The sequence below is a fragment of the Copidosoma floridanum genome, unplaced genomic scaffold (genome assembly GCF_036245765.1).
Source record: "Copidosoma floridanum isolate Cflo_tuat_1 unplaced genomic scaffold, Cflo_Japanese_pri ptg000021l, whole genome shotgun sequence".
In the NCBI taxonomy this organism is placed as follows: Eukaryota; Metazoa; Arthropoda; class Insecta; order Hymenoptera; family Encyrtidae; genus Copidosoma; species Copidosoma floridanum.
This window is the reverse complement of record NW_028321898.1, coordinates 27,478,141-27,496,277: the sequence shown is the minus strand read 5'-3', so window position 1 is coordinate 27,496,277 and position 18,137 is coordinate 27,478,141. Positions and strand designations below refer to the sequence as shown.

Below are 18,137 nucleotides of genomic sequence, written 5' to 3'. Positions count from 1 at the left end.
AAAAAAAAAAAATTACGATTCCCTCCTCGATTCAGAACACAAGTCATTGTGAAAGACCCTCGCTCGGAGCACAAAATCGCACAATACCGCCAAAAGTTCAAGGCCACAGTGGCGAGCATATCGTGAATGTCAAGTATCATAAATCGACCTCGTAAAAAAAAGGCCACCTCTGCAAATTCCGTCATAATCACCTTTCTCCAACAACGTATGTACACAAACTTCATAACGCACGAACAGCGAAAATAAGCTCTACCCCGCCAGTCAGCACATGGAGATACTTTTGCTGCCTCTGCTACTAATGATACTGCGGCACAGAGATAAGGAAACAATGCCGTACTCCCCGCAAAAGGAAGCCGCCATATATTTCTCGCCTCTCTCTGAACTTGATCTTGAAACTTTATCTCGCAACCTTACCACTGTATAGAATTATCATACTGGAGGACATAATGTGTGGTACTTTTGTTGTAATACATCATACGCTCCACCGAATTTCATGCTGGAGCCTAGAATAGATTTGGTCGCATCGATAGTCGACGAATTAATACGAAGGTATATTAATAATAAACCCCCTCCCCCCGTCAGATTATGTACCAATGCAGGGTCGGTGAAATGCAAATGTACGCGCGCGTGCCCGTTCTGTGTTACTCGCCAAACGAGTCAGTTGTCAGGGGTGATTGTATTTTCATGACCAGCCGCAATCGACAAATCAACGTACATAATTGAGAGACGTGTTTATCGAAGTGGTTTGATTAACTTGTATACGGGTGGTCGATTATTGGTTGACAATTTTCAGTTTCTCGTTGATTTTTTTTTTCCCACTCACAGAGTAATTAATTACAACCAGCTGATGTATATTTAATCAAAGTGTTTCGATCAATCGTTTTTATGCCGATGAGCACGGTTTTTCCAAGTGTGTACACTGTAACGTGGGCACATCATTAAATATACTAATGTCCGATATGTCAATCAGGATCGCGAGAGTTAAAATTAACCCACCGCTCATCACATTATTGAATGATTTGTTCGTAACGTCAAGAGAATTTGTTTATCCATTTGTTTATTGATAAATTTCTAATAACAAGCTAAAAACAATTTTGATGATTAAAATATGTTACTCTTACCACTCTTTGCGAAATAATCGAGAATTATCTTTATCATCATACAGGATGGCAACTATGATTATGAAAGGCTTCCAGCTCTTTGAACTGTTTGGGTTGATTTAAAATGTTTTCTCTGGCAATTTATGCTTTATATTTTCCTAAAACCTCACGTATATTTAATTTATAAAAAAAAATATATGCATTATCAACCCATACACTCGTACTTGGCAATTTAATCCTTGACGCGTACACGTACAGTGATCGTGATCAATATTTCATCACTAAATGTGTCTCTTTCACCTTCCACAATTCATATCTATACTTTTTTCGATAAAAACAACGTCATGAAATCTGATATTGATGAAAAAAAGAAAATAATAAAAATAAATAAACATTCCACGCAACCAGGATCGACAGCTTTAATTCCGAGAAAAGCCCGGCCGTCTCAACCCTCGCAACGCTACTTCTCTAAAAAAAAAACACCCTCATCCGCATGATTTCCGACTCCTCGGTAAAAATAAAATGTAAGAAAAAAAAAAAAAAAAAAAAAAAGAACCCATCATCCGCAGTCTTTGCACGGAGCTCCTTTACATCCATCAAATATACACCACCGAGCTGGCAAGCTTTTAAAAAATTCATCGCCACCCCCCCAACTGGCGAGTTTTCACTAGCAAAATAAGCGAGAGGGGCCAATTTTGTCAATGTGTACACGCCGCTATATCGAGCGACTCCGGAGCACGGAAACCCGGCTGGCCTCCTCGTACAGTAGACACAGGGGGGGTAAGTGCGCAACCGGCAGTGGACGTATATACAGGTACCTGTACGTACCCAGACGCAACAGATAATAGCACACGTATTGCACACGTAAGCGTAGCGCGCATGCGTTCGTCCCTGTTTTTCTCGTCCCACCGGGGATTCGTCCCCAAGCTTTTATCGGCTTACCACTTGTGACGTTTTTTTGCGTATATGCAGGTAAATTTTTTGTGTCACGCAGTAGTAAAGGGTGGGTGCACAGCGATCCTGACCTGTCGTCTGTGTCATTTCAAGCGTACAAGGGAAAGGCAATTAGAAAAAAAAAAAAAAAAAAAAAAAATTATAGCTGAAATATGAATACCCTCGTCTTACCATATTGGGCTGTGACTACTGGGCAAGTCACGTTTGGAGCTAAAATCAAAGCTCGGGCGATCGAAAAAAAGGCAATCAACCTCGCCGTGAGTATGAAAAGAAAAAGGGTGAAAGGAAAATGAATGAGCCCCGACGACAACGAGGATATTCCAAGGTGTAATTTTAAACATTCGTGGATTTTCAAATTGGGCGTAACAACCGCGGGAAAAGGAACAAAGGCAGACAGAGCGCCCTGAACCTCAGCCTTCGCCCACGTCCTTCTTTGCTCGTTCGTTTCGCGTGCACTGCCACTTGGAACTAGCTGGTGAAAAATCGGTCGGTCGGCTCTTTTTTTTTTTTTTTTTTTTTTTTTGTAGTGTTATGTTATCGTTTTACGCGTTAAATGCGTGCTAAATTCAAACGATCCGAATCGAGGAGGCGAGCTTTGGCCAGGAATAATACGTATAATAATATGCTATAAATGTTTTTTTTACAACTAACATTTCGATTGATTTACTTGCTTCAAGGAAACCTAAAATGCTGAAAAGGAACATCAAGGAAGAAGAAGAAAAAAATGCGAGCTTGAGCAATCGAGGCGTCTGAATCAGACCCTTTAGGGTATATTTTTACAAAGTACTCCCAAGGCGATATTTGAGAATTGAATAAAAGTAAAATGACAAATAAAAAAAGAGCAAAATAAAAGTAGAGAACAGGATAACCCGACCGAGCGGGGGATCTCGATCGTTAAAATCGTTCTTCGGGATCGGCAATTGGAGATCCAGCGAGTAACCAACAGATGGTGCAGGATGTACCGATTCGCGGTCAAACGATGGAGCTGGTACACGCACAACCTGTACGTGTTTCGATCTCCTCCTGATGGAAGGTGCTTGGCCTTAGGCAGGGAAAGCTCTCCTCTCTCCGAAGGCTCTTTCCTTTCACCGGCGCGCACACACTCGAGTATACCTTACTGCTCATTTATATTTTTTCACCTCTTGTGTAAATACAATACACACCAACTGCAGCTATTTTTATATTTATCTTCTTTTTTTTTCTGCTTCTGTAGTTGCAGCTCGAGTGCGAATTAAAATCTGCTCGTACAATATACTTGACTATCCGAAGGGCACTGTTCCGATGACTCTTTTTCTCGAGCGTCAGATGAAAAAGAAAACAAAAAACAATCGCTCAAAATTTGTTTGCTCGCACAAATGTATGTATTAGCGCTTCTGCAGTCCCTATGCCAGAAGGATGCGAGAAGAAGAAGAAAATGTCTTGATTAGCACGAATTTCTCTCCTTGAATTCTTTATTTTTTCCATTGTAATTCCAGGCGTTTATTTTGCAAGTTGGCACCAAACGGTAACTTTCGGTGTTTTGTCAGACAAGAGCTAGGATTTTTTGGAAAGCCAAGTATACACCTATCATGTGCATATGGTGTAATTTGGTGAGCCCCAAACTGTGCTCGCCACTACGGATTATTCGAAAGGATGGCTCGTCCATCGATTCCGGCTTGACTGGTTCCTCAAAGATTATTATGCACGGCTGTTGAGCTTTGGTGCTGTGTGCATAATCAAGTGGTCGATCGATCGCATCGACTCGGGGAGCAAGTGTGTTGTGCATTGCAACGACCATGAGTGCGAGGAACGATAAAAGGATGGTGGCGGGAAATATCGAAAATTGAATTGTTTTTGACTGTTTTTAACAAAAATAGTTTTGTTTCAGGTGGTTTGCAAAGCTGTGCGAAGCAACGAATTATTTTTACTTTCTCCGCGCTTCGCGAGCATCGGGGCTAGTTGTGCATTTGTAGGTATACATTGTAAAATCGAGTGTGGGTTAACGTAACACGCGTGTAGTTGAAGTTTCTATTTTTTGTACGATGCATCGCAGAAGTGTCGGAAAGTTTATCGCATTGTTCATGCCAAACAAATTATTTTTTAATTACTACTTTCTATCATGCAGTGCTTGATTTAATTATTTTCCAGCCAAAACAATGCGTTACAGTTTGAAAGAAAAAAAAATTTTTTTTAAAAACTAGGGCCAAAGTATTCAAATACGTTACCATGAATTTTAATATCTAAAAGTATTTTGTACTCATCCGCCAGAAGAAAAAAATTCTTTTCTAAATATTGTACTGTGAGAAAACAAAATTGTTTAGAAATCCATAAAATGATTGTGCCCAAGTCTAATGATTAAATCACCCACCAACCAAAAATAAATAAACCAGCTGCGATGGTACTGTCAACTAAGAGCTTTTAATTGATTCAGCTTTTAATCGAAAATTATCCAAGGTCCATCTCTCAGTACTACCGAGTTCGAGAACACCAATTTACGAAATGTGGATCTTTCCTTCCCTGCGGGGCTGTATGGCAATAACGAGGACAACTTGTAACGCTGTAAAAAGCAATGATGATGGTGATGACACGTGCTGCTCTCTTCACGTGTTATTGCATAAACAGCTCGTAATGCGCTGGATACGTGGGTGAGCGAATTTTTAATTGAAATGACACGAAAAAAAAGTGAAATCGCCACGCCTTACGTCACAATGCAACAGTGGAAGAGGTGGTGTCGCCTCTGTGAGCGTGAATTTCGCTAAACAATGATGATTCGCTCGGTAACGAGGCATCAATTATGCAACTCTGCACCACGCGCGTGCATCACAATTGTTATGCGTTTATATGTATGCCGTGTGCTTTTTCGCATCAACTTCGTGCGAATCTCATCAAACGTATCGGCAAGTGTCATCGTTTATCGTTGATGTTGGGATTCGTTTATGTATAATTTTTTCATTGCTTTTTATTATTGTTTCGTTATTTTCTTTTTCTACTAATACCTGGTTCTAACTTGTGAGCTCTTTCACACGTTATTCCTGACATAATTTTCTCACTCGGAGGTGTATAAACTATATTTACAAAAATGCCTATCACGCGTTGTTATAGCAGCTTACTGGACGTACACGTTATAAAATACACTTGAGTCGCAAAATGATCCGTCAATGTGGAATGAAAGATCTTTGAAAAAAAAATTATTTTTAATTACCTTTGATGATCCAAAATTTTTTAATCATCATTAAATAATGAGCAATTGCTTCATTAAATGCAACAACTTCCGCGAGTCACGTTGCACAACACATATAGGGGTTAGTTATGAAATTCCGGGCGTGTGCGAGCTGGCACGTGTGAGCGCGGATGATTTTGGGCGGTTTTGCTGTATGAAATTTACGAGTTGCCGTGCAATTATCACTGGAATCTAATTATCTTTAAGTTAGACGATCGCAGCCTCTATTGCGGCCGAAATTAGAGTCTTGAGGCTAAATTTATTAGAAAGAGTGGTAAATATAGGTAAACAATGATATTCCAGGCGACAAATAAGTAGAAAGATGGGAAAGATAAAGGGACAATAAGTTACAATAAATGGTAAAGAAAAGTAGAAATACTTCAACCGAAAAAAAAGAAAAAAGATAGAAAGAGAATAAAAAACTGTGGAACTTAAAAATAATGGTAGTTTTCGTCGGATAAGCGCCATCGCTTCTGGGGCTATTTTGCGGCCCGAGGGTCCATAAGGTTGCCCCGGAGGGTTGGAGCTTATGTGGCAAATACCATTTTTCCTATAAAAGAGACACTATACTGTACAATATTATCCAACAAATGAATGACAGAGTCGATAGACTCATACGCGCCCGGAAATTTTCATTGTTCCGCGGTAGCCGTTTTTCATTCGCCAATATCGTGTGACATAATAACGGTCTCGAGTTTCGTTGCAGTGCACCAACGATCCACCCCTCTTTTTATACTGATTAAATACCGGCGTAGTAGAACTACACGTTTCTACGGCAATCAGGACAGTGTAAGCTTTCATTTAAATTACAATAAACAAATGGCATTTTTTTCACCGTATCCCCTGTCATGGATCCGATGAAATCTCGAAAGTCACGACTAATTTAATAAAAAAAAAAACAAAAAAAAACTAACCGATCGGTAAAGATTTTCAGCAAACGATCCCCCATGAAAAACGTGATGTTTTGAAAATAAAAATTGGCTCAGTAAATAAATAAACAAACAAATCAATGAATCCTCCAACGGCCCAGTGGTGCAGGATGAACAATACCATAGACACCTACCTATCTCTTCACTGCATTGTTCTGAGAATATATCGTACAGGTAGAAAAAAGCCTTCGGCATCATCGGCAGCTGTACATCACAGTCAGGTTGTATGGGTGAGCGTAAGGCTTGACATGCATGCACGTACGCGCTGACTTTTCGAGCCGTCGCTGATGGTGAACAGCTACACTGGAGAGAGGCTTTTGCGGAGTGGGACCCAAGAGCCGCGAGTATAGTGTAATCGCGAGAAAGAGAGGAGGCTCACGTAGAGGGGGAGAGACGCGGCTACGGGCAGGAGCCTTCGTATCCTTCGGATGGTGGTGGTGGTGGTGGTGGAAATATAAGTGGCCGGCAAGTAGCGGGCCCCGGCCAGTCTTTGCAAAGCGGTACCTTCGACATCCGAATTAAGGTCCGCGACGGCCCGTGCAATAACCCATACAAACACATAAAATACGCATCGTCGTGCGCTTCAAACAGGACAATCGTGGACAATAGACAGCGAAACGATAAGGAGGCGCATCACGCAAACAGGGGACATATATACTGTAAGCACAGATCGGGCCGAAAACGGTACCGGTCCATAGTCGTCGTACCAGTGCGCCGGGCGTCTTTTCGCCCTCTCCTCTCCCTTGTTCCCTTACCCTCTCCAGCGAGGGTGGAATATACGTGGAATTGAAGGACACCATTCACAAGAGGAGAGAAAATCAAAGGGACCGGAGACAATTGGGAGACAAGGGAGCCTGCCGAGACGAAGATGGGGCGCGAGCTGGTGGTGCTGCTATGCGCGCTCGCACTCGTGCTTGCCTGTGCCGGTGAGTCCCTGTCTTTGGTATCCTTTATAATTTTTTTTTTTTTTTTTTATTATTATTTTTCACACTCCCAAGAATAAAAAGAAAAATGAAATCATTGCCAATTCCCTTGATGCATAGAAAGTCGAGATGACGACCATTTCACAGGTGACGCGTAGCTTCTTTCGACACCCCCCGAGCGCGAGTTGATGCTACCTACTATGGTTTATTAGCCACAGACCGTAAAAAGTTAGTTATAACTCAGAATTTCCCTCGTGTTGGGCAACCGAATTTAAATGATGAAATTGAAAAAAACCAACATACTCGATGCAGTTAATTGATTCCGAAAGTCGCGCGTCCAATCTCTTTCTTCGGATCTCCCGTCCCGTGGATTTTTAAGTGGACCATTACATCTATGCCAGGTGTACGGGTACAGTTAAAGTTACGAAATCTCGAAATTAATAAGCATAAAGCCACGCACACACGAATCGAGAAACCATGGCTCGGCCGCCGTTTCCAACTTTCCATCGCTTCTGCGGTCGTTCGGTGGAAGCGGAGTATATTACACGTCTGCACGTTAGATTTTAACGCGATACACACCGCGCATAGGTATATATATATATAATGTGCGATTATTTATCCGCGCCGGCTGCACGCAATCGCAATGGGTTTTCTTGGTAAGATTTCCGTGGCTTGATTCGGCTGAATTGGAGGAGGTAGAGATAAGGAGTCCGGGTCCATTGTAAATGATTACGTTATGGTGGGGAACCGATAAAAGGGTGGATTGCGGTTCGATGGGCTTATGTAAGCCCACGAATGATGAAACGCGATGTCTCTTGTGGATTGAGATGTTTTTTTTTTTTTTTTTTTTTTTTCAAGTATTCGCGAAATCGTGAAATATTGAATTGTTCTTCCCGCATTTAGTGCACAGCTTTCGTTTACATGGCATCGCAAAAGCAATTTTTTATAATCCTACTATCATGGGAAACGATGATGCATCGTCTCGGGTTCGTTAACTCAATCGGTTGGATAAGGTTCTTGAAATCTGTTCGAGACCTCATCTGCGCTACTCTGATAAGTGTCGGGGAGGATTACGCCAACTGTTAAAGTATTGCTTGCGAAGTGAACAACTTCAAAGATCTTTAAACAAATTTTTTCCAACCAATTGCAATTGTTTATTACAAGTTCTATCGTAGTAGTTATTAGAGTTTATGAAAAAAAAAAATAATAATAATAATAAAAAAAATAGAAAAAACAATAATTTATGAAAGTAAAGTAGCAGAAGCATTTTGTATCGAGATAAAATACTTGTACAACGATTTTAAGTGCAAGCTGAACAAGTGCGAGGTATTTCTCCGTTGGGATCGTTGTAGTCGGAAACCACAGACAGTAGTTACTTCACCGTTTTCAATTCTGCGATTAGATAGAGAATCGCGTCTAGTGTGTATGCGTATGCATGTGAAATAACGCAATAAAAAAGACGTCGATGTATACAGCGAACGAAGAAGCGATCCTAGAAATCGATTAAAATTAAAGAAATCACGTCGAGTGTGTACGTGTACTTATGCTTGTGATTGAGACACGCAAGACAATTAGCACTTTATTCGTAAAAAATTCACTGGCTAATCACATTGTACGTGAAATAAATTTAGTTGTACTTGCTTTTTCATGGTTTCTCATGAACCAATTATAAAATTCTTTGTTACCCACGTAGGATCAATAAATCACCGTTTAATAAATAAACTAATCACTACATTTTCAATTGAAATGTTTATTTTTGTTTGTAGTGAACTATGTAATAAAATAAAAAAAGGGTGTACCACTTTCATGAATCTAAAAACAAACGGTTTCTATGAAAATTTCTCAGAATAAAATGTTTGGTATTTACAAAACTTAAATCTCGAATAGACACACTCCGCTCAAGTTCTTTCTAAATTTCTTAAAATGAAAAGTTCTTCTTAACGAGAAAAAAGAAGAAGAAAGTGTTTTCACTTTGATTAAGAAATCATCGCTTTCCTGGACAGCATCATATCCACATCAACTTATTAATAATTCAAGAATCTAACGGCTATACACGTTCCTTCAGATATGTACATCTGACAAGTAAACCTGTTGCACCAAAAAATTAACGTAAACAATAACTTTAAATAATCGTATATGCTTGTATCTCTTAACTTTCAATTTAAAAAGTCTTTCGTAATTTCACGCACCTCAATTATCGGATAGCTCGAAACTTTTGATACTTGCAAGTAAAAAAAAATAACGTGTCAATAAATCAAATTACGCAATAAACGTGTTCGTCGAGAATTCAACACCATCCATATAAATCATCCATTATCACCGATCGCTGCGACCAACATTAATTTTATAATAATTCATCAAACACCGGCACAAAATTACGATAAAAATAATGAAACGAATCGCCCTTAAGTCAAACCACGTCCGTGTAAGACTTTATTACCTCGATAAATCAAGCGACACTTGAAACAAAAGTCTAATCTGTTATACACCAACCCCTCGAAATGATTTACAAAACGGCAGTGTCATAACGCATGACCTGATGAGCTGAAAAAACAATGGTTATCTCTCACATCGATCCACTCACCCATACGCGTATAAAAATTAAATTTTTTTACCTATATGGAACCACAAAGGTATCAAGAGAGCCATGGTAGTATGTGTGTGTGCATGTCAGAGAGTCTGTCGATCGACCGGTCGGCCGGGAGTAAAAGAGAGACAAGTTGCATAAGAGAGTCTAGAGCGTGAAAGCCGCAGCGCGAGACCACTGGAAGCTGTATACGTGTGTACATTTATCGAATCTGCGGCGATAAACGCTGGTGTTGTATGCTCGTGTGTGCGTGTGCGTACACGTATGTGTCCCAGATGGCAATGGTGACGTCACTCGGCTTATGGTCCACGCGTATCTCGTTGCAATGTGTCTACGCACGAGAAACAACTTTCCCCGTCGATCGACTACACACGCTATAGACACTACACTTTTGTATTAAAACAAAGACGCGGGAGAAAGAGCGTGAAGTGGCTTCGAATTAAATTGAAATCGAAGAAGGGCTTCTCCTCCTCCTCCTCCTTCGGTTAAATATGTTTGCGAAAGCGACGTGCTCGGTGTGTAATATGTAGATGTAAGGACGGAAATTGTTGTGTGGCTCCTCTTCGGTGTTTAACTTTCTTTTTCCTTCGAACAACGGGTTTTACTCACCATCTCGTTGGTTTTGCCGGTGTATACAGGTAGAACGAGTTATCTATACACTGTGCATTTCCTTGTCTTACGCGAGACTCGCTCGCTGCGACCAATGGTCAAAGCTGTTAGTTCCTTGTTCATTGACTCTTGTCGTGTGGATCGGAGGCTTAAAATTTATTTACTTATTGTTTTAATCATCAAAATGCATCATGAGAAACATGAATGTACCCGAGCCTAATATTCTGTTTGTAAAAGCGATGAAAAAATCAATAACAACTAATAAAATATTGTTTTTGAAAAATGATTACAACTTTATCGTAAACTTATAACCGCAAATAGATGGATGACGTTTTTGTTATAAGCTTCAGTGATGGAATTCGTTGTGAAACTGAATTTAATTTAAAACAACAACAATACGCGTAAAAAAATAAATTTCCTTAGAATAAGTGTCACTTTTCGTAATTGAAATACTTTTAAAACGTTATTCCCAAAGAATAATTTTCTGTGAACATATCTTTACAAAAGACACTATAAAAATGAGGGAAAATCCCAAAAACTTGTTCACAGAGGCGAAATCGAGTAGTAGTAATCGAGTGAAGCGACAGGAGGACAAGAAGGATGACAAGTCGTACGAGAACGAAATCTGCAACAATAAGGACGCCGGGGAGTGGTTCAGGCTCGTAGGCGGCGATGGTGACGGCTGCCGCGACGTGATCCAATGTACAAGTTCGGGTCTACAGGCCATCCGTTGCCCGGCCGGTCTCTACTTCGACATCGAAAAGCAGACCTGCGACTGGAGAGATGCGGTCAAGAATTGCAAACTCAAGAGCAAGGAGCGCAAGATCAAGCCCCAGCTATTCACCGAGGAGCCCCTGTGCCCCGACGGCTCGTTAGCCTGCGGCGATGGTACCTGCATCGAGAGAGGACTCTTCTGTAATGGGGAGAAGGATTGTAACGATGGATCGGACGAGAACGTTTGCGGTTAGTACCTTCCTCATACATGAATCCAAAGACCCCTCATCCCGCGACTCCTGTACCACCTGACGATACCACGGTCCGTTCATATCCACAGACATGGACAACGACCCGAACCGCGCCCCTGCCTGCGATCCAGCCACCTGCGTTCTTCCTGATTGCTTCTGCTCGGAGGACGGCACGACCATTCCCGGCGACCTGCCCACCAAAGACGTACCCCAGATGATCACCATTACCTTCGATGACGCCATCAACAACAATAACATTGGCCTTTACAAGGAGATCTTCAACGGCAAGCGCAAGAACCCCAACGGCTGTGACATCAAGGCAACCTTCTTTGTCTCGCACAAGTACACCAACTACTCGGCCGTCCAGGAGATGCACAGGAAGGGCCATGAGATTGCCGTGCACTCGATTTCGTGAGTAATTTTGTCTTTGTTTTTTTTTCTATTCTATTTCATTTCTTCATTCTAAACAAGTTCTATGGGGGTATCTGCTAATTATTGTTGAATGGTTGCGTTAGACAACTATAGAGTGTAAGGTTTGTACTCATGCAAATGAGACTCAAGAAAAGTGTGAACAACGACAGTTGCCCAACCTGTGACTCTCCTCCCATCAATCATTTGCGAATAAATCGATGCCACACCTAATCCTCTCCGCCCGCACCCTCCGAGCCAACGTAATGTATGCAAGGTGAGGCTCCTAGAATGAAAGTCGCGTGGTAAACACAGCATCGTATACGAATACATCATCGAACCGCCATTTAATCCTCCTCGCTAAACTTTCTCTCGAGTGCCCGCTGGGCAACAACGCGTTTTTATCGTCACGTAAAAGTAGACCCAGGAAAAAAAAAGAAACGTGTGCTTTGGGTTTTCTGACAAACAGGCACAACGACGACGAAAGATTCTGGTCCGAGGCCACTGTGGATGACTGGGCCAAAGAGATGGCCGGCATGAGGATCATCACCGAAAAGTACGCCAATCTGACCGACAACAGTGTCGTGGGTGTGCGCGCCCCGTATCTCCGGGTGGGTGGCAACAATCAGTTCACGATGATGGAAGAGCAGGCCTTCCTCTACGACTCGACCATCACCGCTCCTCTGAACGACCTGCCTCTGTGGCCCTACACCATGTACTTCAGGATGCCCCACCGCTGCCACGGCAACCTCCAGAAATGCCCGACCAGGTGAGTTGGAATTGATCAAACACTACAGCCGCGTCTTACACGGCTCTGCCCTTCGTCAATATGAAGCTTACGTTGACTGATGATTATGAAGCGTTACAACATACAATTTTATGATGAATAAAAATGTAGTAACCATTTTTTTTTACCATGCACGTATGAAATGATATGTTATAATGATGACTTTCGGGAGTTGCAAACATCACATGAATCGGGAATTATCTTGAAAGCAAGGTCGAACATGAACTTATCCTCGCAGGTCACACGCTGTTTGGGAGATGGTGATGAACGAACTGGACCGTCGCGAGGACCCGGAAAACGACGAGTACCTGCCCGGCTGTGCTATGGTTGACTCGTGCTCGAACATCCTGACCGGCGACCAATTCTACAGCTTCCTAAACTACAACTTCAAGAGACACTACGAGCAAAATCGAGCTCCTCTCGGTCTCTACTTCCACGCAGCTTGGCTGAAGAACAATCCCGAGTTCTTGGACGCGTTCCTCTATTGGATCGATGAGACTCTCAAGGACCACAGTGACGTGTACTTCGTGACGATGACACAGGTGATCCAATGGATCCAGAATCCACGCACCATTACCGAGTCCAAGAACTTTGAGCCCTGGAGGGAGAAGTGTGCCGTCGAAGGACCACCAGCCTGTTGGGTGCCCCATTCCTGTAAGCTGACCTCCAAGGAGGTTCCCGGGGAAACGATCAACCTCCAGACCTGCGTGCGCTGTCCCAACAACTACCCTTGGATCAATGATCCGACTGGCGATGGTTATTATTAAATCCCAGAAACCCCAATAAACACGAATTACCATAATCATCGACGCCTCGAACACCTGCAAAATACTCGTCCTTCGTTTGAGTCGAGGTAGAAGCATCGATGACACGTAACTCAGGGGGAGACATTGAACCACTTCCCTCCTTCGATCTCGCGCGCAACCCCACGTTAGAAATGATTATGATTTTGTATTATTATACTATTACATTATGTCGCGAAATCGATGTGACTCCTGATCTTTTTTCGACATTAAAGTTCACCAGATAAACGAGACGGAAGACTAATTATTATTTTTTTTTCCCTGCTAGAAAATTACTACATTAGCTGGCTAAAAACTCGTTAACGTACATGAGTAAATGGGCTTATAACATGTTGGCAAGTTTTTAGCCAGTTTATGTAGTAACGCTTCTACCAGGGTAAAGATCCAGGTTTTCTTTGCGGATTCAAACGATCCGAATTATATGTCTCGTTGATTGTGTAATTTTTTATTTTTCGATCCCTTTTGATAATCAAATTTATTTAAATGTGAGTAGAGAGCCGAGCAAGAGCCGAAGATGTTGAACAAAATGGCGGACTAGTGTGCAAGTTGAGAAAATGTCCGCAAGTGAGACTCTGTTAATATTATTATTATTGATGCGTATTTACTATTTCTTTTTTTTTTTCAATCCATCGCGTTTATTTCCTTTACTCCTTCAAATTCCTTTTTTTTTTGTTCACGATTTTTTTATAAAATACCTCGTTTCCTTCCCAATGCTTGATGGTACCATCGTCTTCCTACCCCACTTTATGACTGAACTTTTTTCTACTGCTCTCGTGAAATTTTTTTCTTTTCCTTAAAACCATAAAATTTTGTATAAATACCACCAGTCTGTACATTACAATGCGCGAGCAGTTTATACTGTTCTAGAACAAAATCTATAATAAAAGACTTTTTTAAATTTAACGCCATCACTGTTATCATTATTTATTTCCTTTTCCTCGTTGAAAATTTTTTTTAATGTTAATAATAATAATGTGTTACAAAATTTAGTACGAACAACCAAAAATCTGAATAATTTTATTCAAAAATCGATATTGTAATATTATTTAAAAATCATTTTGGGTAAATACAATCAAGTTTTGATTTTATTTAAAAATCATTAAAATCTCAGTGTAAAATAAAAATGAAACATAATCATTCATCGAGCAATTTTTCAAACATCCGTAATACGCAATGCAAAGAAAATCCTTCAAAACGCATCAAGACGATCGTAAGGTATCTTATAACGTATCTCAACATTTTATTATTCACCCAATCCATGGTACAGAAAAGAGTAAAAAAGGATCCGATTCCTCGAAGCTCAAGGATTTCGAAAACATCGCTGGAGCCGTCTCTTCGATATAAAAAAGCGAAAAAAAAAAAAATCCTAAATTACAAATTGCAAAACTTTGCGATTCTGCTCAGCGAAAGTTAACACGAGAGGGAAAGGTGACGCATTACTGCCGCTGCGCAGCGACGAGGGAGACAAGAGTTGTAAAAATCGCCCGGCCGGCGCGCAGTAGGCATCAGGCGAGCGTAAGTATACATATAGAGAGAGCGATGGAAAAAAGAAAGGAGCTCCGAGAATGCGACCTACGGCGGCAACGAGATAAGCCACAAAAGCAGAGTATATAGGCAGAAGTTTCGTGATATTGCCTCCGAAAATTTTTAGCGACAAGAGTTAACTTTGTTTGTCTTTTTTTTCTTTTTAATCCGACATCTTTGCTGAGATTTAGATTTTTCGAGTTACGAATAATTTGAAAAAGTAAATATAATCACCAAAAGTATTCATGGACTGAAAAAGTAATAATTAAAGTTTACTTACGTGATAACAAAATTTTGTTTAATGCAAAAAGATCATGAATTTTCAAACGCTACAATCAAAAATTAGCCAAACATATATTTATTATTTACAGTGTATTTTTAATACCTAAAATTAATAAACTCGCATTTAAATTTATTACAAGTTCTTTAGTTTTTACTGTTTACTTGAAATCATTCACAATAATAATAATGATAATAATAATTATTATTATTATAAAATAACAATAATAATAACAATATTAAAAAATAATACCATTTTTTCTCATTTTGAATGTGATGTCAAGAAATAAAAATTATACAGGAAAAGAATAATTTACATTCAAGAAGAAAATAGAAATAAATGTGACTGTATAATAGTGGATTTTTTATTATTGTAACTACAATCACAGACTATCGAAAAAAAAAAACTTGGCATGTGTAATACCTACTTCACTTCTATAAATCCACCACACGCAAGTTGTGATTTTTTTTTTTTTTTTCAAGTATAAATTATGTAAAAAACTCGGCAATTAAAAAAAAAAAAAATTTTGCAATCAACTTTTTCTAAAAAACCACATTTTTTAAATGCAAACGTTTCTAAACTAAGGCCGAAAATAAATTAACACCGAATGGTTTAATTATTTTCTCACAATATCTCTTCACGTAAAATTCGAACCAACTAACTGTTCTAAAGTTAAAGAGTAATCCAGAGTTTCAACGTGAAACTCCAACATAGAGAATAAAAAAAATAAATAAAAGAAAAGAAGCAGGTATGAGAGCACAAAAAACCCCATTAGAAATAGTAGTAACTTCTCAGTCTCTCAAATACATCCAATGACAACGACGATTGCATTCCGATGTCTCCCACAAGGTACTTTCTTTGCAGCGCTAGTGCCATTTCCATGCCATTAGCGGAATATCTTTTCCCTATACTTCATTTCTTCTCGACTTTTTTTCCGTCCACGAGCAATATACGATCACCTTCTTCGTTTCGAGGGAGAAGTTTGCCGATCGAAAGTAGCCGTGCATTCGCAGACAGGTATTTTCATTTTAATTTCGCCTTGGGAGGCTGATGATGACATTTTTGCCGATCCGCGGGGAGAGCCCCTTTTATCGAAAGACGCTCTCTTATCGGATGCCAGCTGCTTCTTGTCGCGAGAGTAGTTTATTAAGTTTTTTTTTTCCTCGAGGACGAAGATTACTTGGGAAACGTGTTTTATTTTTTATTTTTTTTATTTTTTATGTCTTCCGTTACCGTAAGCCCATACGAATAAACTTGAAAAGTAACGAATAATCTTGGAAACGATTATTATTGAACATTACCAAGTTGATTATGCAATTTTTCGATGAATTGCGTATATATTAAAAATAGCAACCTCAAAATACTAAATACAATAAATCAATGAGTCGTAAAAATGGTAGTGCAACGCAATGGATACCATAAGTGAGATGCAGGTCATAAAAGATAATATTGATGAAAACCGCGAACTCATCGTCTCAGCTGAACCACGTTTGTCCATTGCCCAAGTGTTAAAACACACCCATTGATGTTTAATGTGGCACATCATAAAATACATAGACAACAACAACAAGTGAGTCATGCGGGATCGTCACTTTTGCTAATAAAAGCCAACTTCTGCCTTCTTGTCGAGGGTAGGCGGTTTTTTTGTCGTTGGTTCTGTTATTATTCATTCAGCAACAATTTCCCATGTTTGTTGAAATTTATTCCCCACTCCAACGACTCGCGACACATAAATCTCACAGCGTTGTCATTAACATTTCATTCAAAGGAATCCAGTGAACAAACAGTTCAGTGACCCATTAGCCTTTGAATTCCGTAAGTAAAAATAAAAGGCACATTGATAAGGTACACCTGCACGATTTTTCGCATTGGTATGGATGTACGTGAAACGCAGAGACCCGACGACTCATAGGTATATATTTGGAGCCAGGAATTTCCTGAGGCGTGGGTCGCCCCCTGAAGGAGGACTGCGCCCACACTATGTGCATATATACGTGTACGCGTGTACAAATTTACCCTTTGTTTTTCACGGAAACAATGACGAGTTTCATAATGGGCGTCAGGAGGAAGAAGAAGAAAGGAGGGAAGAGAGAAAAGCTTTTAAGGCTAGAGCTTTCTATTTTATCCACTGTGGAAGAATATATGCATGGATAAAAGGGTTGGGGGGGTATGGAAAAGCACAGAGAGGATGTTGATTACAAAGTTACGGATCCTCGACGACGAGGTGAGTTTTGATTCCGACGAGTTGTCACCGAGTGAAAGCTAGTACGGTAATAACTAGGCTGCATTGTTTTTTTTGTTTTTTCCTTTGGCTCTATTGGTCGGTTTGGCGTGTCAGTAGCGCGGGTATACCGTTACCGAGGAAGAGGATTTTGAGGTGTGAGGCGCGAAAGAAAGTCGACTGGAAATACATTTTTCCACAGCGTTTGTTGTGCTCATTTACTTTTGGTTGTTTCACTCGTTGTCGATGTAACTTGTATAGCATAAAATTTAAAAGGAATCACGTATGAACCTGTTACGACACTGGCAGTTGAAGAATCACAAGCAGCGCTTCTTTTTTCTTTGGTCAAACAGCGAAGGAAGAGTCTTGATTTCGCTTCCTGTACCGAAAACCTCTACAGCGACGAGCATAATGACACAGTCGGAGGCGCGATGTAACTTGGTGAAAACCCCACATCAACGAAAAAAAAAAAGAGGAAAAAGGTTCGTTTTAAAAATCACATGGCTCGAGAAAAGTGTTTATGGAGTCGCGTAATGAGAAACCAAAGAGAGCTCGAGTGAGTTACGACTCCCGGGGGGATATCATGTATACCCGCGCCTTCGGCAACGTGTAATTCAGTTGCAACTCGCGATAGATATTGTGTCGCTTGTTTTTTTGCGAAAGGCGACTTTTTTTGTTTGGATTGTGTATAGAGGAGAGTGTGTGGGGCGTGTTTATAATACGTTACGTGGATGCATAATAGTTGAGGCGGAAGTTTTTGAAAGTGTTACGAGTACTCGGTGTTTCTTTTATTTATTTTTTTTCAAATGTCAACGAAATAGGCCAGTCTCAATGGTATGTCTTTCGTT

The 18,137-nt window shown here is 40.3% G+C and overlaps 1 protein-coding gene across 1 annotated transcript; it reads left to right on the top strand.

Annotated features, from left to right (window-relative positions):
• Positions 1–7,050: 7,050 nt before the first annotated feature.
• serp (chitin deacetylase-like protein serp) lies at positions 7,051–13,259 on the top strand. The gene is made up of 5 exons (XM_014357363.2): positions 7,051–7,108; positions 10,851–11,264; positions 11,356–11,677; positions 12,144–12,443; positions 12,700–13,259. Exons 1-5 carry the CDS (start codon positions 7,051–7,053, stop codon positions 13,226–13,228), a joined length of 1,623 nt encoding a protein of 540 aa, XP_014212849.2. The 3' UTR covers positions 13,229–13,259.
• Positions 13,260–18,137: the final 4,878 nt, after the last annotated feature.